We start from the raw sequence: 22,753 nt of genomic DNA, 5'->3' as shown, positions 1-22,753 counted from the left end.
AAATTGCATTGGGTGTTTAGAAAGCCTTGCTTATAACCAATGGGCTTCTCTGTTCTATTAGAACTATTAATGTACAGAAAACTGTTGATATTTTGGTAGCAGCACATGTTTGCACTTGTAACATTTGACCCCTGCGAAGCAATTGCCTGTGAACAATCTTTTTATAAGATTATTACTTTGAAAGAAGAGCTTTTACAAATATAATTGCAAATCAATTTGTTTTCCTTCTGCTTATTCTTTTTAGTTTATATTTTAAAATATATTAATGGTTTATGGACTATTTTAATGAAGTACAGTCGTACCTCCGCTTACGTATCCCTCTGCCTACATAAACCTAGGGATACGTAAGCGGCAAACCTGGAAGTATATTTCCTGGATTTTGCCGCATGCGCAGAAGCAGTCCCTCGCAAGTGAAAAGTGCACAGAAGCAGTCCCTCTAGTTGTGGAAACCTCGGGATCTGACCAGAGCTCTGGAACAGATCCCGTCCACAACCGGAGTTACCACTGTATACCAAAACACACAGACAATGTTGCCTTACCCAACACATTTAAATGTATGCTTTAAAGTGTGAAAGCAACAACTGTTCAAAACACATGCATCGTGGAAGCACACTGGTAATTGAATTGAAATTGACTGGTGAGTGTTCATGAGTGTAGAACAAGGTTTGCTTGATTAAATGAGAAATTATCCTGCAAGGTACTGTATGTGCATGTTCACATGTATAGCTCTCAACCTTGTTGGCATGCAGGATTCAATGAGTGAGTTTCAAGGGAAAGATCAGGTCTCTGTACCAGCTTTGCCACTTCCCTGTCTCATGACACCTAACACACTTACTCTAAATCCTGGTATTGTATCATTGCTAAATGAATGCTTCAATTTGTTTTCAGGATTGAATCTTTGGAAGAAGAAATTATTTCAAAGAATGCCAAACTAGTAGTAATTGATTCTGTTGCTTCTGTAGTTAGAAGAGAGTTTGATGCAAAACTTCAGGGCAACCTGCAGCAAAGGAGCAACTTACTGACTAGGGAGGCATCAATATTGAAGTACTTGGCTGAAGAATTTTCAATACCAGTAAGTTTCTCTCCCTTTTTACTTTGTGCACATATGCATATGTGTTCAAGTGCAAAGTTGTTAGTAGTTCGGCTGGCATGCACAAGAGATGGGTTGCCCATCTTCTGCATGGATTTATATCATGAGGATATTGCAGCATGTATCATCATCAGGCATTTGGCTGAGCAGTTGCTATTGTCTCCCCCAAGGACTGAAATTTATGTGTGTTGAATTTTCATTGACTAAGCGGTGAGATATTTGGAACTTAGCCAATGTGGACTGAGGTTGTATTGCATCATAATATAATGGAAAGTGTTTCTCAATATGACCACTTTATTAGACTTACGTTTTATCTAGAGTTAGTAGATACTTTGGGGTTGGAAATTTGAACATCGTTTTTAATGAAATATAGTGTGTTCATTTTTAGTCATTTGGCATATGTTTAGTGGTTCTGGTCCTTCAGCTGATATGCTTAGTACCAGGGTGGATTTGATTTAAATCAAACTGATTTAAATCACTAGTCAGTAAGCCTTGATTTCAATCATAGTTTTCTACATACAGACTAATTCTTGCTTGTATAACTTTAATATGCAAGTAGATGAAGATTTTTAGAATAACAACTTTTCATATTAGTTTTTTTATCCCCAGTTTAATAGGTTAAACAATCAGAAAAATATTGTTTCTATTCTATTCACTGAGCTTCTTGAAACTTAGCACTGAAGGGGTTGATTCTGTATTCATAGGTTTGTAGAACAATAGGATTAAGGTCTTTTTCTCAACTTCATGTTATAACTTCATGTTATAACATTTTTGCTGTGAAGAAGAGGCATGTGATCTCTGCTGAGTCAAATTCAGTTTTGAGAACTGCAAAAGTAAACCAAGCATCTGTGATAATATCTTGTAGGCAGAGAAACTGCCCAATAATCTTACAAAAACCTCTGGAAGAGCATGACATTGTGAATTGATTAATGGAATTTATTTACAATTTTTTTTAAACATATACAGCCTTATTCTACATAATTAAAAAACTAATCTTTATTTCATGATGGAATAACCTTTGGATGGTAATACATTTTCCTCAAAAAGCATTTTATTTAAAAAAATCTGATTTAAATCAAAAAAATCTGATTTAAATAAAAAAAATCCGATTATATATATATAATTTAAAAAATCATTGATTTTTATCCACCCTGCTTAGTACTTTATTAATTATAACTTTATTAATTATTTTAATACATAATAAATACACTACCTTTTGTGTAGTGTAAAGGTGGCTACTTGGAGAAAATTAAAAAATATGTACAATTAATTGATTAAAGACCCAACACTGCCTGTACAGAAAGGCCTGGGCACTGCAGCAGAAGGCAAACAAGGATCTCCATAATTCACATGTACGAAGTCTGATGTGGCAAGAGAAAAAGCTCACCTTCTTGTGTTCCAATTATGCATGGTTTGGGACCTCTATGGATCATCTTAATTAATGTAATTGGGCAGAAGGTGAATTTTTGGAACATAACATTCTATTCAGTGAAGAAAAAGAAAACTGAACTTTAAATGTAACACTATCATAGGAAGAAACTGGAAAGTATTCAACTTGAAAATGATAACGCTCTATCTGACAAATTGATCTGGGGGACAGGCACGTGTCAGAGTATTTGAGGGAGATGTAGGGAACCCCCTGGTGGTCTTAGCATTCTTGACTATGTTTAATTTGCTGAGTTAAAGTGATATGGGCTGAGGCTCAACTGAGTCCTGTCAGTGGAAGCCCTGTGCAAAGACTTTCACTTGTGCAGTGTGGCCTCCCCCTCACCTCCTCCACCCTGTGTGTCCCCCCAAAAATTGACTCTGGGGGATTGAAAGAACCCCCAGGATAGTGTGTGGTGGGGAGAAGAGTTGGGATTGTTCTGTCTGACAAGCCAAAATGCTTGCACTGACAGAATTATAAAAAAGCACAATGTTGGATTCCTCCCTTAGGGATATATCCAACAAAGTTGTCCTGTTCACACAAGGACTTGTGCAGTGGAACATCTCCCACCCCTCTTCCTGAGTGCCCCCTTCTCTCTGTTCTGGGGTTTAGGGAGTATCCAGAACATTTGGGTAGGTGGGTGAGAAGTGGGAGGGGAAGTTCCATTATGTAAGCAGACGTTCTTGCATGAACAGGATGATTTCATTGAATAAAACTCATGGTTTATTTCAGATTTTGCTATAGAGAATAGCACTTCTGCCCCACCGCTGTGTGTGTGTATAAGAGGGTCAGAAAATGATCCGACATTCTAATGCTGAAAGTAGTTTGGCCCTGTAAACTGTCTGGAAATGGGACCACGTTAGGAATATTTGTAAGTTGCCCTGAGCTCCTTAGAGGAAGAGCAGGGCCAAATATAAAAATACAAAATCTTAGGTAGCTTTTGAGCAGAGTTAATTAAATCTGTGTCAAAAGCAATATTGTGTTAGACAAGTTTTTCCTTAAGAACAATTTTAAAGAAGAATAATCCCCAGGAAGCCCAGTGTGATAGAATTTTAAAGCATTCTGTAAGTGTAGGAAACATAATGTAAGAAAAAATGTGTTGGGGAGATGTGATCCATCTGTGAACTCTTCTGTCTCTGACTGCTCTGGTTCTTGTATCTTTTGCCTCAGTCAATCATACATTAGGTTTAGGAAGAAAATTTCCTGTGAAACATGGTAGGAGTTAGATTGATTTTACTTTTGAAAACTATAAATTTTGTCAGGCGTCTTGAAATACTAAAACATTAATCCATGCCTTTAAAATTGTGTGCAAAGGTAATGGCCCAGACCATCTTACTCAATGATACACGTTTAAAAAGGAGCCAGGAAAATGTTTTTTGAAAAAGTGACTTTAATGACATTTCTGTTTGCATTTAGAGCAAATATGATGCATTCTTGGCAAAGTGGAAAGTTACATAATGTGTATGGAAGTTCTTAATACCTCTGTCTTTCAGTTATTTCATTTCGGTTGATTAACATTGTAAATTTGAGCTATAGAAAGCAGTCCAGAGATCTTGCACTTTGCCCTTCCTTAAGAACATAGAGACAAAATGCTAAGAAGACTGAAGCTTTTAATGTTTTCCAGAGATGTTGAATGAATGGAAAAGTTAAGCATTGATGCTTACTTTATTAATGTATCCTTTTGATACTTTAACCTTGTATATACTACAAACAGCCAGTTTAAAAGGAGGTTTGAATCACGGTTTAAATTCATAAAACAGCAGAGGAAATGTATAGTAATTTTGTGTTTGGTGTCTGTACTCCATTTAGAATGATTAAATATGTTGCCTTGAACACTTGAATGAAAATGTAGTCAGAAAGTTTTGGTTTTTTTAAGGATTAAATTATCACTAACATACCTCTCTGTTGAGAGACTCAGAAATATGGCTTATGTTTTCTTTGTGGAATATATCTGAAGACTGTTTCGTTCATCTTTGATCCAAGAGATAATTTATGCCAGTGTGGTGTAGTGGTTAAGAGCAGTAGACTCGTAATCTGGGGAACCAGGTTCGTGTCTCCGCTCCTCCACATGCAGCTGCTGGGTGACCTTGGGCGTCACACGTCTTTGAAGTCTCTCAGCCCCACTCACCTCACAGAGTGTTTGTTGTGAGGGTGGAAGGGAAAGGAGAATGTTAGCCGCTTTGAGACTCCTTCGGGTAGTGATAAAGCAGGATATCAAATCCAAACTCTTCTTCTTCTTTTAAACTTCCACAAAATTGGTGGAGGGCTTTTAAATATTTTATTATTATTTCTGAATTGCTTTTTACGTTTGTCTTATGGCGATCTACAAAACAATTTCTAGCTGTTTTTTGCTGCTTTATGAGGTGTTATTCAGCTAAGCTTTACTCAGGGTAGACTTACTGAAACTAATGAACATGACTAAGTTGGGACCGTTCATTTCAATTCATAGTGGGTGTAACACCCTTCCATGTGCAACTGTCTTTTAAGGTAGGCCAGTCTTGCCCCATAGCTATCTGGTATGCTGCCACCACCCTCCCTTTTAGGGCATCATCTCAACTCAAGACATGAGTGGTTTCTGGGAGCCCAAGGCAATTACATATGCAGAGGCCTGGAGACAGTGCATTCTGTGCTTCTTGGCCAAATTCCTCTCCTCTTCACAGGGAAACAGAGCTGGTATCCAGCTGTATATCCCACCCTAGAGATCAGAGCAGCTTGCTGTCTTTCCTGTCAGACTCCGCTTATTCACACAAGAAGTATGTGCCCAGTGTCTAAGCCTGTGGGAGATTACACTAACCCTTAGAGTCTAGCATCAACACAACCTCAGACCTCAACAGCCAAATTGTATAAAGTTGATTAAGAGTAACTAAGGAAGAAGAGGACTATGGGAATAAAGCAGACTTCAGAAAATAAAAAGAACATAACGGTTCAGGTCTGTTTGTCTTGCTACTTACAAACAGGCTTTTGGTCTCCCCATGAGAGGGAAAAAAAGTTCACTGATAAATTGTAGTAAATTGCCATGTAGAGTTAGATTAGCTCCTGCCCTCTTCTTCAGGAAGTGACTTTTATCCCTCCCTTCACCCTTGTAGCAGGGTGAAATGCCCTCCAGCCTATCTGAATACAGCAACAGTATTTCATTGTGTAAAATTTCTCTTTTATTTATAGCGGTTAAAATTATTATCTTGCAACACAACATTTACTTTGAAAACTGTAACGGTTTAAATGAATTTATAACTAGTTTCAGTTTTGCTGACATCTGCTTTCAAGCTGAGTGTTTCAAGAATGCGCATTTTTGCAGTTTTATGGTCTGACACAATGTTCCGTTTGGAATAGTCATGCTCATAAAAAAATAATGCTGTTGAGAAAAAGAAATGAAAAAGCTGGTGCAATATTTCCAGTTTCAGTGCCACAGAAAAGTGTAGAAAGGGAGGTAATACAGTAATACTGGATTGCAATTTAAAGTAATACAGTGGCAGAACAGGCCATGGTTTCTAAAGGATAGGTTGGGGCTTTCAAAGCACATATGTGTACACATGGTTTGGCTGCCCTCTGGTTTAAAGCTTTTGCACAGGTGTTGTCTGTGCTATCAAGTTAAAACAGTTGTATCTGCTTGTACCACTAATGATTGTTTATGATCTTGGTAGTTTTAGTGTAATCTTATTGTAAGTAATTTTGCTAGACCAGGCATGTCCAAAGTCCGTTTCGGAGGCCTAATCTGGGGGCTTCAATGCTAAAAAAAAGCTCAACAACTTGGTTGGCCCTTCACTTCATCAACCATGGCCCTTCACTTCATCAAATCTGGCCCTGTGCTAGACAGTGTGTGTGTGTGTGATTGTTTCCTGGGATTGCCACCTTAAAATGGAATAACAGTGCAATCTTATATGTTGAGTTCAGTGGAGTCCCAGGTAAGTGTACATAAGTCAGCTCCCCCTTCTTCCAAGTCATGTTTTAAGATCTGGATTGTTTCCCTTTTAAATTGCAAACATCTAGTGGGTAACAAAAGGTTCTTTTTAACATTAAAAAATCACAACATTTGGAAAATTTACTTGATCACTCCTAGCTCATACTTGCTATTGCTGCATTCTAGTTTTATACTACCTCTGTTCTTGTTTTGATTGGTTGTAAAGCAGGGCTGAGGAACCTTTCTAAGCTTGGGGGCTGCATTTCCTTCTGGCAACTTTCCAAATATAATTCTCTGAGATAGGATTGGAACCACTGTAAAGCAGTGCGTCCCATACTGATCCCACTAAGTCGTTTCATAAGAATACCGTGGTCAAGGCGATCAGAAGCTCCTGAAAGATCAAGTAAACACAACAGGGTTGCACTCTGCCAGGCACCAGGAGCATTTTGCACCTGGCTATTGGCCACTTGTGACCAAGTGAAGATGCCTGGGTGCTAGGATGGCGTCTGATATCGCCACCATCTGGAGGTGCATGCCTGGGTGTCGGGGTATGGGTGCTGGAGCTCCTCGTGCACGGCCTTGGGCTGGTTATGCACGAGGTACCAGTTGCGGGGAAAGCGGCCAGCGTTCCGCGTGCTTTTGAGCACGGTCGCCGGCCAAGCCTCACAGTCTGAAGGATGATGAGTAAGCCAATTGAAGACTCTGGTGGTGTGTGAGTTCCTAATTGCCTTCTTTAAAGAAACGTTGCCTCGTGAAATAAAATATGTACCCTGACTCTGAATAGACAGACCAATTTACAGAAAATTAAAAATTTTACTTTACTCCCCCCGTTAACCCCAAAGGAAGACAGACACCGGTTGTATCTTTAGTGGCTTCGGCAGAACCCGCGTAGGCTCGTCCCCTAAGCTAAGTTCTCCTAAGCTTAAAGACCCTGCGCGCCCAATCTTCCGCGAGGCTAACTAAATAAACTAAAACCGAAATATCTTCCGCGGGCCTAACCCTAGGCTAACCTATAAGAAAACCTAACTAAAACTAAAACCGAATGATCTTCCGCGATCTAACTCTAACTAAAGAAAAACCCATCCAACCCGTCCAGCCCGCTCCTAATACCCTTAAACTAAACCCTGAACTTAAAGTAAAAGAACGTGCGACTAACCAAAAAGAACGTGCCTAAGCGGGGTGCCTCTGCCTTTTATTAGGGAACAAACGTGACATCATCATTAGTACTTTAACCAATAAAATCACTGTTGCTGCCCTCCAAAAAGGCGGGAAGCAAGTTTAACGCTCATTAACAATTTTGAACATGACCGGATCTACAAAATAAAGGCGGACTAATCTCATAAGTGAACCACACTATTCATTCATGCTTTCACTTTCGCTTTTACGCGCAATTATACCAAAAGTAGACCTCGAAAAACTTATAAAATAACCAAATAAATATGAATCCATGGCGGATCCGTGAAACGTATTCCGACACCTGGGGATCCTTGGATCTTGACTGTTTTCACACACCAGCAACACATCCTGTAGATTTCTATCCATTATATTTTATCTTCACAATGAGATTGAATTTCAGGAATAAAAAAATGTTTTAAAAAATGAGACTTTCAAGCTGTCTGCCCCCAAAATGTCAACTAGGCATTCTGTTTTGGCAACTGTAACTCTGGTTTAAGGACCCATTTGGCACGTAGCTTATATACCTGATTGACCAGGGCCAACTCAGTCTCATAACCAGACCTGAGCTCAAGTTGAACTCCTTTATCCCAGAGTACTTGCAATTGTTTTGCTGCAAACCTCTCAATCAGTTTCCCTAAAAAGGATCGTATTTGTGACTGGGCAGTAGTTTCCACAAACCAATGGATCTAGGCTGGGCTTTTTCAGGAGTGGCTGGATCACTGCCTCGTTCAGGATGACCAAGAACACTTCCTCCTTCAAGGATATATTGACCATATCCTTGATCCACTTGGTCATCTCAACAAGCTTTAAAAAGCCAAGATGGGCACATATAAGATAAATGTTCAATGAAACTCTGGCAGGGGGAGACATTCTAACTATGGTATTTACACAAATCTAATGCACCATCGAATCTAATGCGCACATCAATATTCAAAACCTTAAAACCAAAAAAGTATTAGCTGGAGAATGTAAATGTGCCATCATATCTAATGCGCACCCTAATTTTTGCAATGTAATTTGGCCAAAAATGGTGTGCATTACATTTGAATAAATACGGTAATAATGGGAAACGGTCACTTTGTGTTCTATCGAGCACCTCAAAAGATTTCACCGAGTGGAAAAGAGATGGCGTTGCATCTTAAATTCTGTAAAAATAAGTTCCACATTCAAAAATGAGGTCAAAAATTGGCATTTTAGACAGAACTTCAGAAAGTCTGTTTTGCTTTAAGTCTAATAAACTGCTGGTGGGTTTTCTTTCATTGCTATGTGTAACTTTGTCCCACTTGAGACTCTGGTTAATATTTTGAGTAGTAGAAAAATAAGACAGATGGGAGGTTGTGCCGAAGGAAACCTCAGCCAGTCTGCAATTTAATTAGGACCAAATGAAAATGCTCAGAAATGCAACAGTTCTTGTTTGAAATGTTGATATCTGAGTTTTTAGTAACAGGAAAGATTTTCATTGATCAATTTTCTGGTATTTTCCTGATATTTTTGAATGTGTCCATTTTGCTGAGTTACACTGTCCATCAAATATATGAATTAGCTACACCGTGTCTTATTTTTTTAGTGATGTTTGCCTCCCACCTTCCTGCATCTCATATTTCTCACATGACCTTTAGGGCCCAAGGATGCAAAGTGGGGCTGGCTTGAGGACTGCATTGAGAGTTGACTGAAGCAACTTATGACCACATGTCAGTTGTGGACATGGCTAAAGTGTCCAACACACACATGTGTGCACAGGCAGCCAGGAATGTGTCCACACAGACATGCACACTCTTCCACATATTTTTGTCAATGAGCAAGGAACCAAGGGGAGGCTTATCTTGGTTATTGTGTCCCGGTAGTGGAATTCTGTCTTCAGGTACGCTTGCCTAGTGCCAAGTTGGATACCTTCATAGAATCAAATAAAGACTGTTCATTCACCCAGGCCTTTTAGTGTGCTCTGTTATAAGTTACTTTTTCTTGATTTGTACTTAATTCTATTTTATTTCTCATCACATTCATTGTATTATATCTCTCTCCCTGTTTCATTGTTCTATATTGTGATCACCTATAAGCCAGTGTTTTTCAACCACTGTTCCGCGGCACACTAGTGTGCCGCGAGATGTTGCCTGGTGTGCCGTGGGAAATTACTTTATATATAGTCAATATAGGCACAGAGTTAAATTTTTTAACATTTTCTAATGGTGGTGTGCCTCGTGATTTTTTTCATGAAACAAGTGTGCCTTTGCCCAAAAAAGGTTGAAAAACACTGCTATAAGCAATACCCTTGATTTGTTTTATGGTTTTTTTACTTGATTTTTAGGGGTCCCCCTGTTTTTATTGTGTGTTTGTGGATTAATAGTTTTTAATTTTTTAATATTTATTTATTCATTTATTTGGGAGGCCTCCACTCTAAAACCCAAGAAATCTAAATCAAGTTGTCTTGCATGCTTCCAAAATCTGAAAGTATAACCCTTTGCCAGGGCACTTTTCTGCATGCGAGTATTTTTATTTTATAAGTGATTGGCTGGTTGATCATGGAATGGCATGAATCAAAGCTGACTCTGCCTTTGTTAGTTGTGAACTGTGAATGATAGTATTTTGGGCCAGAAAATATCTGGCACAGGCAGATAGTCATCAGCTGCATTCTTGTAATGTCTTTTCTCACGTGGTTGCACTTACTACACTCCAGCTTGTAGTCATAACTTTTGTGGCATGGGAAGCTATTTAAAGGTACACAGCAGGTGTGGAGAAAAGGCATCTTGTCTGTGCAAAAAGCAGTAATGCAAGAACTCAAATATGCTTTAAAAATGTAATCTTTAGTTTCTTTAGAATAATTGTGAACATATAGAAGAGTTCATCCTCTGATCCTGGAACAAGGCTCCTTTGCATTATATTTGATACAGTACTTGAATGAAGTTATCAGAGTACAAAATACATGTTTATCTCACCGTGTTATGAAGGCTGCATGCTTCAGATGCAGCTTTCCCCTTTATTGCTTACATTTTCTAATCTAATTTGAGTTAGGGGGAAAAAGACTTACAAAGTTAGAAACCCATACAGTGTACCCCTTGATTTGATGAGGTTAAGTGTCACTCAAATTTCAGTTCTAGACATGCTTACTCGGGAGTGAATCCAACTCAGTTCATTAGGACTGTAGTGTAGTTTGACGTTTGTTGCTTTGGAATTCTGCAAGAATTGATAGAGAACTTAAGTTGTAGGGGTATCTTTCTTGTTTGGTTAAAAAACAGTCAAATTGCTGCCTGTGCTGTTTAACCTTGCATGTCAGTGGTCTTTTAATTCAGTGTTATGCTGTATCTCTATCTGTATCTTTGGGTTGTTATGTATCTGTGCTTATTTACTTGTTAGCAAGTTTTGGTATCCAATACCAGATTTTTAAATTAACAGTTCCATATTCATCTGCCAGCAGGCCATGGCTAAGCCATCTAACATGTTTTGGAAGCAGCTGTTGAACAAGATGGTAGCATCCAGATATCTTTGCTGCAGCAATGAGGTTTGCAGGAAAAACCTTAAATAGTAATTCTAGTGCACTTATGTGACAATTCTCAGGTTTCGATCCTGCTGTTTAAATATTATATAGTTGCACTGCAGTGGAAGAAAATAGCATCTTCATTTGCATTACAGCATGTTTGTTTTCTCTGACATCCTTGGTTGTCATTGTCTTGGGTTTATCAAAATACCTATTTCAAAGCTCATAATATTTTTAGTCTGATGCTGGGACCTTGAAGCAGAAGCTTGCTAGTGTTCTTACTCCTGTACTCCAATCAATTTCTCAGTAGACTTCATATTTCTCTTAGCACTGAATGTACAAAACATGTTTATTATTTCTGAGTCTCCTTGAAACCCCTGTGCCCTTTTCGGTACACTACTATTAATAAGATGTTGTTGTTGTTGTTTTTTAAATAGCTTTGAGTAAGCACAATGTTTTAAGTAGGTATACTTTCATCACATGTTAACTGACCTTCAGTGGAAAAGCAAATGACAGTGTTACCTCAGTTTATGAACAGTCCTCTTTATGAACGATTCGGTTTAGGAACTCTGCAAAACTGGAAGTAGTGTCCCAGTTTGCGAACTTTACCTCGGTCTAAGAACGGAATGTGAATGGTGGAAGGGCACTGGCAGCGGGAGGCCTCATTAGGGAATGAGCGCCTCGGTTTAAGAATGGTTTCTGTTTAAGAATGGACTTCCAGAACAGAGTAAGTTTGTAAACCGAGGTACCGCTGTACTTTGTTATACAATGCAGAATCATGTTTCTCCAGCAGTGACTCCCCAACTTTCCTCTCCATAGACCATTTGAAAATTGCTAAGGATCTTTGAGGACAACTTAATGCTTTTTCTACCTGTTGTAGCAATTACAGTGTGCTGTGCTAGATGTTGTATGCTTTTAGTTCTTTATTGCTAGTTTGATTTCCTACATAGAATTCCATAGAATCCAATTTGTAGAACAATATAATGCAATATTAGAAATAAAAGAGGCAATTAAATGCAATTAAAAATCAATGTGAATATTTGCTTTCATTCTCTTAAACCACAAATCCAGATATGCTGCAGACCACCTGAATGGAATATTTGGAAGCAGTTTGAAAACATGTCAAATTGCAAGTAGATAAATAAGTACCGCTCTGGCGGGAAGGTAAACGGCGTTTCCGTGTGCTGCTCTGGTTTTGCCAGAAGCGGCTCAGTCATGCTGACCACATGACCCGGAAGCTGTACGCCGGCTCCCTCGGCCAGTAAAGCGAGATGAGCGCCGCAACCCCAGAGTCGTTCGCGACTGGACTTAACTGTCAGGGGTCCCTTTACCTTTACCTTTAAGTGTGAGATAACCAGTTTTGTATGTATGATGCATGCTGGTGACAGTTCAGCAATATAGAGTAAATCCATCGACTCTCCTTAAATATTGCTACAGTTTTGTTGTTACTACAGTTATAAAGCAATCCATATACCATCTCTTGAAACATTCAGTGTCTCCAGTGTTTCTCAGTTTCTGAAGATCCTGTTTTCATAAAAGCAAAGTGTCCCCAGTTGTGATGAAAAAACTTTAAAAGAAGCAGAAGGAAATAGCCACTAGGTGGTGCATGTTTATCATGTAACTAATTCCAACTTGATGAATGAAAAAGCCTCCGAAGGAATGCATAAGTCTTTCTATTTGGCAGGGTGGGGGTGGGGTGGGGGGTGGGGTGGGGGAAGAGAACCATTATTGGAACTGTAAGTTTAGATTCTCCCTTTCCTAAGGCAAAGCTAGCATAATGATTCGCTTTTTTCAAAGCAATGACACATTGAGAAAGTATTTCAAATAAATTTCAGACTCAGGTGAGTAGCTGTGTTACACAGTCGAAATAAATAAAAAAAATTATTCAATTTAATGTGAAGGCTGAAATCTTGAAACATAAAAATATTTAGTGAGGTGGGAGCTACTGTCATAAAACTACATATTACTTCTGCTCTGTGTTCCCAGATTAGCTGCACTTCCTTCTTAGCATTGATATTGAACTGAAGTACAGACACTGTAGATGGCGCTTTATTCTTGGTTATGCACATGGAAAAGAGATTTAAAGCTGGTTAAGCGCTGAGGCATACTATTTTTGAGTAGGCAATATTTCATCAGCAAAGAAACTGGAAAGCTTATGCTTTTGATAAGATAAGCAGTCTAGATGTTTCTCCCTCCAAAACAAACCTCTATTCTCAGCCCTTGGTTTTATGCTCCATTGGTCTCTTAAAATGTAATACATGATCAGTTGGAACCATAAATATATTGGTGCAATTTATCTGTGTATTTCCCTTTTAAAGCCTGCCAAATATTTGCCTTGCAATTGTAATCTGTTCCTTCAATCAGTTTCTTTCATTTATTTTTTCTTGCTTCATTTCCTGGTCTTTCTGACTTGCTTAACAGTGGCCACACTTTCTCTAATGCGAATTTCTCAGAATTGCAAAACAAAATGGAATGGATTGATTTGTAATCCTCTGTAATATACACCAGCTTTTCTTACATTAGGTTCTGCCTACTTTGAAAGTATTTCTGTTAACTCAGTGTCAACAAAGAGTTTTCTAAAGGTTTTTCATTGTGGTGCCTTTTCATTTTTCAAAGTTTTTCTGTGGCTATCAAATGTAATGGGTTGTTCATCTCTGCAGTGGTGTGCTGTGGTGACTGGTCTGAATTTCTGGGTCTTCTTTTGCCTATTCATTCTTAATTCTTTTTAAAGTTTATAATAATGTTGCTTATGTTATGTGATCTGTATTACTTTCTACCCTTTGTATGAATGTCAACAAATGTAAATGGTTTAGGAACGTTCTTTGCTTTTACTATTTTTCTGGGTGCTTTTCCCCCTGTTAGCATTAAGATTTCTTAACTATCCAGGTTATTGTATGAGTCTATTTGGTTAACTGGGGGAATATAGAATAAAACAGCCCTGCATTTAACAGCTTGCCTTGTAGCCATAAGAAGCAAGATACTCAGGTGTGTAAATGGGGTGCTGGAGGAAGGATGAATCTCTCTGTTTCTCCTTCACTAGTTGACTGTCCAGATCATGGAAGCAGGAAAGCTGACCCGCTAACACAGGGGTGTCAAACTCAAATTCATCGGGGGCCGCATCAGCAGTTTGGTCACCCTCAAAGGGCCGGTTGTATCTGTTCACTGTTACTTGTATGGGGACCTGCCGCTTTTGCTCCCTCTTCTGTAGCCCTCTGGGAGCTGGAGGGCGTGCAAGGCACAGCTCGCTTCCCCTCGCCTCGGTGGGTGGGGGTGAGAGAGAGGCCAAGCTAGCAACAGGCAATGGCCCGCTCGCCTATCCCCTCTGGGTGGCTCACAACCTTCCCACCGGGAGAGGAAGCAGCCGCCGCCGAGGGGGCATCCAGCGGGTCGCTGGGAGAGACGTTTAAATTGTGGCTGAACTTCGCCAAGAGCAACCCCCCGCTTGCTTGCCTCCTCATAGGGATCGGCGATGGGGAGCCTGTGGGAAAGGCGCTTCCTCCACAGCAGATGTGCGATCTCGTTGGACAGCCCCGCCCGCGAGCCCCAGCTTCCCCTGCCACGCATGGCACGGAGGATCGGGGCCTCCGCTTCCCAGCCCCAGCAGAGAGCGCGGACCCGCAAGGCGCGCAGGAGCAGCCGCTGGCATCTCTCTCTCTGGCTGATGGGAGGCATGCTCCCGAAAATCGCCCATAACTTGGGAATTCCCTCTTCCCACTCCTGCTCTCCGCCATCCCCTGGCAGGGAGTGAGCGGCACTTTCTCCGCCGTGCCGGGCCGATTCTCTCTGAGACGCGCGCCCGGCTGAGGTTCGCTTCGCTCAGCGCTCGACTCGTGCTGCTTGCTCGCAGCCCGAGCCCGAGGTTGCCTTGCCAAAGAGAAGCCTGTGCAGCCTAGACTGGCTCAGCCGAGCACCGAGCCGGATTTTCAGGAACAATAACAGCGCTGGGGCTGAGGGAGCCGAGCCGCGCGGCCCCCTCCCTCCCTTGCTCGCCCGCCCCGTCAGCTTGTCGCCAGGCCGTCTCCCCCCCTACTCGCCCCTCGCTCCCCCCACAATAATGTACGCCTTCGTGCGGTTCCTGGAGGACAACGTGTGCTATGCGCTGCCCATGTCGTGCGTGCAGGGCTTCAGCCCCAAATTCCGTCTCGACTTCGACAACCAGAAGGTCTACACGGCTACACGGGCCACATGACGAGGTCTGGCGGGCCGGATTAGGCCCAGGGGCCTTGTGTTTGACACCCGTGCTCTAACACCATCCTTGATAAAAGGCATTTCTAAAAGTCAAATTTGCTAAGAAACTGGAATCCTGTGTTTCCATGCTGGCCACAGAAGGAGTATGGAAACCTAGGATACTGGCCTCTTAGCAGGCTAATGATTTATTGTCCAGCTTTTGTGTTGTTTCCCGAACAAGGTAAAAATATTTCTTAGAAAAACTCAGGGTTGTAAATAAAACATACAGCAGGAGAAGAACCTCTGTATACATGACTAAAACATTTCAGTGTAGATGCCTGGAGGTGCCAGTTCTGCCAGTTTTCTCTTTCCACTGCAGCTTCTCACTGTGCGTTGGATGTTGTTCCAGAGATTTCCCAAATCCTCAGTAATGGCTTTTCATGGTGTGTCAAAAGGTGCAGCAGGAAGCATGGATTGAAAAGCACTGGTGGACTCTGCTTTGGATCATGGTCTTTGTATGTGTTAAGGAGTTAGTACAGAAGTTAATAAGATCCAGTTCAATTGTGGGCCCTGAATGAAAGCCACCAGAACCACAGCTGTGCGGTGCTTATTGTTCTACATGGGTTTGTAATGTTTGTAAGTTGTCCACCATGTGGACTGCCTGATTGTGTGAAGAGCAACTCCATTGGCATTGAACTGAACGCTCCCTTTGAACACTGAGGCTGGTGTGGAATTTCTCATGATTAATCTACTTTTTGTAGCGACCCCTATATTAACATGTTCCTCATTTGGAAGCATTTGCGGCAGCCTCACATGGGGGCTGTAACTTCTGAACTGGTCTCAAACCTTTCTTTTGTAGCTTAAAATGACTATTCTTTGCTTCGGGGCCAAACTTTGGATCCACCAAAGTTTTATTTGTCTCAGTGTTGTGTGTGTGTGTGGTTTTTTTTTTAAAAAATGAAAGGCAGCCACTAGGGACTGCTGGCGTAATCATTGCACTGGTAGGAGAAGAGGTATTAAACCCTTTTCTTCCTGAACTGTTTTCTTGCTCAAATCTTCCTTTCCTGGCTACTGCTTGCCTTGAGGTGTCAGGATACAGGCTTCTTGTGGGGCAAATGGTGGTCAAGGGGATAAAAGCAGCTCTGGGGGAAGACACACTTAAATGTCCCCCATCTTTTTTGCTGCTCCAATCAAGTTTGCAGCCTCCATTGTCTGGATTTCCACTTTTAAAAATGCAACCAGAATGTGTTCTTTACCAGATCAACCATGTGTGGGGACCTCTTTATGGCAGAGGTCAAGTTATGGAGCACATGCTTTCCTTGAAGAAAGTCCAGCATCAACCCCTGAAATCTCTCACTAAAATAGAGATGGGGAACTAGATGTTGTAGAGCTGCTTCATTTGTTTGTTTGTTTGTTTGTTTGTTTACATAAAATGTATATACATCTGGTATGAGCTTTCGTGTGCATGCACACTTCTTCAGATACGTATCTGAAGAAGTGTGCATGCACACGAAAGCTCATACCAGGAACAAACTCAGTTGGTCTCTAAGGTGCTACTAGAAAGAATTTTCGATTTTGTTTTGACTATGGCAGACCAACACGGCTACCCACCTGTAACTGTATATACATCGTTTGATTGTAAGAAAAATCTTCACAACTCTACTGTAAAACACAAAAAATAAAATACTAAAACCAGTTAGAATTACCGTACCTCAATATTCTAAGCATCTGGGTAGGCTTGTCTACACAGTAATGTTTTTAGCAGGTACCAAAAAGAGTACAGTGAAGGTGCCTGCTTGATCTCAATAGGCGAGAGTTCCAAAGTGTAGGATATGCCACAGTAATTAATTGAGTTCTTACGAATGTGGAATGAGTATTATGTCTCCCATCATCTCTGACTATTAACCATGCTGTCTGGGGCAGATAGGAGTTGGAGTCCAGCACATCCATCCATGTGCTAGTAGGATTTGGGGGAAGCAGTGCTAGGAAATATTTCTGCCTGAGACCTGGGATAGCAGCTTCTAGTCAGAGTGGATTGTGCTGTGCTGAATAGACTGAATGATGTAAGGTAACTTTGTAGGTTCATTCTGCCACCTGACTACATGTGTGCATATTGGGTACTCAAGGGGGCTTTCTCAGTATGCACATGCTATTATTTCCACACAGCCTTCCACAGCTGCTTATTTCAACCTAGCTGAACAAGTCTGGAATGTGAAAGTAGAGTTCTTAGGGGAGCCCTAGGGTCCTATGCCATTTCAGATGGAATAATTAAGAGAGAGGAACTGGTACTCCCTGCACAGATTTTCTTCCTTTGATCTGGTTTATCTTAATTAATGATGTGAGCTCTGAATCACCATGCTGTCACTCTATATAGCTCAATTGCACTCATTTCTTAGGCCTGATAAAAGGGGTTGGGTTTTTTTTTGCCTCCACTTTCTTCTTCAAGAAATTTTGGGACCTTCTTTTATTTCACAGTGTACCAGTATGAACACACTTTACCATTCTCATAAACTTATTATCAGTTGAAGCATTCTTTTTTAGCTCTTTTCTTTCTGGCATTTCTCCAATTTTGCTATTTCCCCTCAATTTTATAGCATTTGTTTTTTTGGCTGCCTTTGATTCCCAGTTTATTAATTAGCATGAATCCTTAAAGACCATCTCTCCATCTCTGTGCCAGGAAAAGCTTCACCTACCAAATCTCTATGTGTCAGGCAACTGTTAAAACCACAGGAGTAGGGCCAGTAAAAATGTTCCCAACCTTATGGCAATAGGAACAATAAATCACAGTTCTTCTGAGCAGATATCCTTAGAATTGTGAAAGAAAGGGATTAAAAAACAAACAAACATTTCATCCATCATGAAGATTTCCATGGACTAGGTGGGCCTCAGTGCAGTGCTGCTGAGACCCCAGAAACCCACGATCTTAATTTGCTCTACACATATATATTAACATGTGCATCAAGTATTTCTGCCATGCACCTCTGCCCTGTGGCTTTTAAGTACCGGTACTTGTTTCCTTATTTCTTACATTTATATCATGCCTTTCTTCCACCATGTAATCCCCAAGGCGACATACTTGTGGGTCCCAGGTTGTCTCCCATCAAGGCATGGACCTGACTGGGACCTGCTTAGGTGGTGGCCTTATACAGCATCAGGCCATGCCTAGCAATTTTGCAGAGCAAATATTAAGTTGTTAAACTAAAGGTTCCAGTGAAGAAGCTGGGTCATGAGAAGGGATTTGAAGAGGGGCAAGTAGCACCATGTAGATGTTTAGGGAGGGAGTTCCATTTATTGGGGGCAGTGAAGGAGATTGGACAGAGTCATTTTAAAGAACATGAGCAACCTTTAGGCTATTGAGAGTGATAGTTTTGGAGGATCAAAGTTTACTGGTAGAAATTATAATGGGGAGCAAAGAAGATGGGGGAAGACTGTGGAAAGCTTTAAATTAAATGCAGGGGGTCTCCATTAGAAAGCTTGTTGGAAGAGGAAAGTATTTAACAGACTACTGAAGGGACTATAAAGATGAAATATTAAGAGCTAAAACTGAAATCAAATAAAGTTGTGAGGAATGACCCTCCAAGATTAAGACAGTAATAAATGAAAACTAGCATGGTTTTAGGAGTAAAAATACACAAATACTGGTGCATTTAGATTGCTTACTTGATGAGGCTACCACTTCATATTGTATTTATTGATATGGAGAAAACACTGTAAACCAAACGATGGAAACTCTATGGTGCCTGAAAAGGAATTGCAGCGCATCAATTTGGTTTAGATATCACAAAAGGGGTGTTGTGATGAAGATGAACAAGTGTGAAGTTTTGGTTTGTACTCTCCTTTCTTTTTTGCATGTGAGGGGGAGAAGTCTCAGGGAGAGGTCATTTGGGATGGAGGCATGTTCAATCCTGGTCTGCAAAACGACCATATTTACTCAAATCTAATGTGCCATCAAATTAATGCACACCTTAATTTTTGCAACGTAATCTGGCCAAGTACTTTGGCCACCTCGTGAGAAGAGAAGACTCCCTAGAAAAGACCCTGATGTTGGGAAAGATGGAGGGCACAAGGAGAAGGGGACGACATAGGATGAGATGGTTGGACAGTGTTCTTGAAGCTACTGGCATGGGTTTGGCCAGACTGCGAGGGGCAGTGGAGGATAGGCGTGCCTGGCGTGCTCTGGTCCATGGGGTCACGAAGAGTTGGACACGACTAAACGACTGAACAACAACAACAAAAATCTGGCCAAGAAAGGTGCGCATTAGGCTCATGTAAATACGGTAAAGCTTCAGTACTGTAATATTTGAAGAACCATATTAAAGCACATTCGGTCTTAAATGTCAAGCATTAAAAAAAAAATACTTTTTGATGTCGTCATAGAAGGGAAATGAAAGAGGAAGGTGTGAATGTTAAAGCACTGGAATTAATAATGATCAGAGAGATTAGGAAAGAAATAAAACTGATTTGGCCAGGGATTAAAAACTACAAAGGAATAAAAACAAGCTTGCTGCTTTGAGAAGACACTCTTCCCCCGCCAGGCGCTTGAGTAGGTGTGGCCATTGGTTCTTTGTTTTGTCTTCTGAGTTAATCTTTTTAGTTTGATTTCAACATGCCCACAGGGCTAAACTCTGAAAATGTTTACTGTTGACAAAATTAACTAGAACAAATGGTTCATCAGTTCTTGTTTTCTTTTAAGATTTTTTTTTCTTTTTAAAGGAACACTTGTTAGTGTTTGAGAATGTTGAGTGATACTCACTGGATATGTGACTAGCATTTGTAGATATTGCAGGGTTTGGAATTTTGTTCAATGAACTCAGCAAAAATGTGGTGAAACATTTGTGAGCTCCACTCATTGGGGGGGGGGGCAGGATTTGTGTCTTGCCTTTATCAATAGCATGAATTTAATAGTCTCACCGGTGCCACTTTTAGGAAAACACAACAAATACGCCTACAGGCCAAGTTTTTAAGACTAAAAAGTTTGTAGATTTCTTATTTTAAAAGAATGTTTGCTATTTACTACTTTCTTTGCTCTTCCATCTTCTATAACTTTATGAGTCTAGGAGCACACACACTTCAGTTCAATCTGATGGATGCTGCTGTTGATACTGAGTTTATCTTGGGATCATTTAAGCCTGTCCTTTACCCCTTGATGATGTTGACAAGATGCTGTTTATTGTGACATCTTCTACTTGTATTTTTAAACCCTGTGACTGATGAAGTTCTCCTTTGAGGATCTTTGCTAGACCTCTGGTTAGAACTATGAATACAGGCAACTCCCGATTTGCGCACAACCGCTGACATGCAAGCCGTTCTCAGCGCTGCAACCGATGCAGTTGGGGGCAGCGAAAAGAGAGGGGGAAGGATTCCCGCCGTCTCCAGTTAAAGGGCTGTTGGCCCCTCCCCTCAGCCGACCAGATTGGTCGGCCATTGGGGAGAAGCGTTGGGAATCCTCCAATCGTGCAGGGGCTGTGTATCAGCCCCTGCACGCATGCTCGGGTCGTGATGCCCGCAATGCCACCTCCTGCCTATAGGCGGAAGTGGCTTTCTCAGCACTGCAAGGGGACCGGGCAGGGCTAGACTTATGTGTGTTCCACTGATGCACACGGTGCCTCAGAACGCAACTCCCATGTAAATGGGGAGCTCCCTGTAAATCCTTGTAGGAGGGTGGGGTCTCATCTGTTTGAAATGAGGTAAGCAAACCTTCCCCTTCTGAAAACACACACACACACACACACACACACACACACACACTTGAACAAGGTGGATCTAGTCAGAGGCTTTCCATTCTGGAGTGACTGGTGGCAGATCATTTCCTGGTGTTCTTGGATGTCTTCATCAATCCCTTTCAGTCTGGCTTAAATCCTGGTTTTGGGATGGGCAGGTTTGCTCTCCAGTGGTTTCATTCTTTTGATAAGAAGGTGTTTCCACATGTAAGTTGGTGTAGAGCAGTGGTTCCCAAATTCTCCCCCCCCACACACCATTTGAAAATAGTTGAGAGTCTTGGTTGACCACTTAATACTTTTTCTGTAGCAAGCATAACATGTGGCTCTAGATACAGTGTGATTTCTAATTGTATTTTTATAAACACAGCATGGCCCATCCAAATGAAGATTGCAGACCTCCACTTGGGAACCCCTGGTGTATAGTAGTACTTCTAATTAGCAGCTGGGAGAGATCATCCCGAGTTTTTGCGTTGGGTGTCATCCATATACTTGACACCCAGCTCCATACCTCATTAAGTAAGGGTCAAAGTACCCTTTGATGAATGTTCGTTTTGATGAAATGCTCTATTGAGCAAAGACAGACATTGGCGTAACTGGAGGCTATAAATGCATGCCAAGACGAAGCCTATAGCTTGGTGCCTGTGCCTGTATTCAACGTGACAATGTATGTGGGTTGAAGTATTTGGATTACCTGGTGTCTTTACCAGTTCTGCCTATTTAACAGGATACTTAGACAGACTAAAATAAAAAATTCTTTCCAGTAGCACCTTAGAGACCAACTGCGTTTGTTCTTGGTATGAACTTTCGTGTGCATGCACACTTCTTCAGATACACATGCACACGAAAGCTCATACCAAGAACAAACTTAGTTGGTCTCTAAGGTGCTACTGGAAGGAATTTTTTATTTTATTTTGTTTTGACTATGGCAGACCAACACAGCTACCTACCTGTAACTTAGACAGACTAGTGGTCCATCTGGCATAATTTTGTCAACAAAAGCTCTCTAGGGTTTTAGGCAGGAGTCCTTTCCAGTCCTACCTGGGACCTTTCACATGCAAAACACATAGTCTGCCACTGAACTGTGGCCCTACCCTAGGTGCCATATTAACACCAGCATCCAGTGCTAGAAAACTGCAGATATTATATGGTTATTGATCTTTATTAGTATTTTTTTTTATTTTATTTGGAGAGAAAGCTTTATGGAACTGGCAGTTTTCTTCTGTCTGCTGTGTTGACCACACATGCATTTGCTTGCCCAGGTGCAAGTTCACTTTGACTGGTTTAATCTTCTTAGTCAGCATGGCTAAATTTTGTTCTTTTATATGTGTTTTGATTTGAAACTCTTTGGTGATACTTGTCGCAAGCTTTTTGATATTAACCATTCTAAGCTTAATTTTTGTTTTTGGGAAGGACAAGAGAAGTTTGAGAAATGCCACCAGAGTGTTTATGGGGGAAGTAGTGGGGTGAAAAGCCAGGATTCAACCCCCCCCCCCGCGGCATCAAGTGTTTTGAATCTACTGAAATCTCAATTCCTCTTCCCTCTGTTTTTAGTTACAGGTACTCTTCTTGCTATGATGTCTATTTCTTAAATGTTTTAGTTACCTTAGCCAAAATACTACTGAGTGAGCAGTTTGGTCAGCAGTAAGACTGTATCAGAAATATATCATCATCAGATGTTCCCAAAGTAATAGCCGTAATCTTGCTGCAGCTGGTTAGCATATTTGCAAAACTTTTTTAAAAAAAATAATAATAATTGAAGACTTTTCAGCTGAAGTTCACAGATCAGGTAAAACTTAATTCTCAA

The 22,753-nt window shown here is 40.9% G+C and overlaps 1 protein-coding gene across 10 annotated transcripts in view; it reads left to right on the top strand.

The window, feature by feature from the left end:
* Positions 1-22,753, top strand: part of RAD51B (RAD51 paralog B) — a 233,628-nt gene that overhangs the window by 11,305 nt on the left and 199,570 nt on the right. For all 10 annotated transcript variants that reach the window (XM_033147141.1, XM_033147116.1, XM_033147123.1 and 7 more), the window contains exon 7: positions 889-1,072. In XM_033147141.1, the coding sequence (XP_033003032.1) occupies positions 889-1,072 (184 nt within the window). The remainder of the gene's footprint in view (positions 1-888; positions 1,073-22,753) is intronic.

The sequence above is a fragment of the Lacerta agilis genome, chromosome 1 (genome assembly GCF_009819535.1).
Source record: "Lacerta agilis isolate rLacAgi1 chromosome 1, rLacAgi1.pri, whole genome shotgun sequence".
In the NCBI taxonomy this organism is placed as follows: domain Eukaryota; kingdom Metazoa; phylum Chordata; class Lepidosauria; order Squamata; family Lacertidae; genus Lacerta; species Lacerta agilis.
This window is presented reverse-complemented; position numbering and strand designations above follow the sequence as displayed.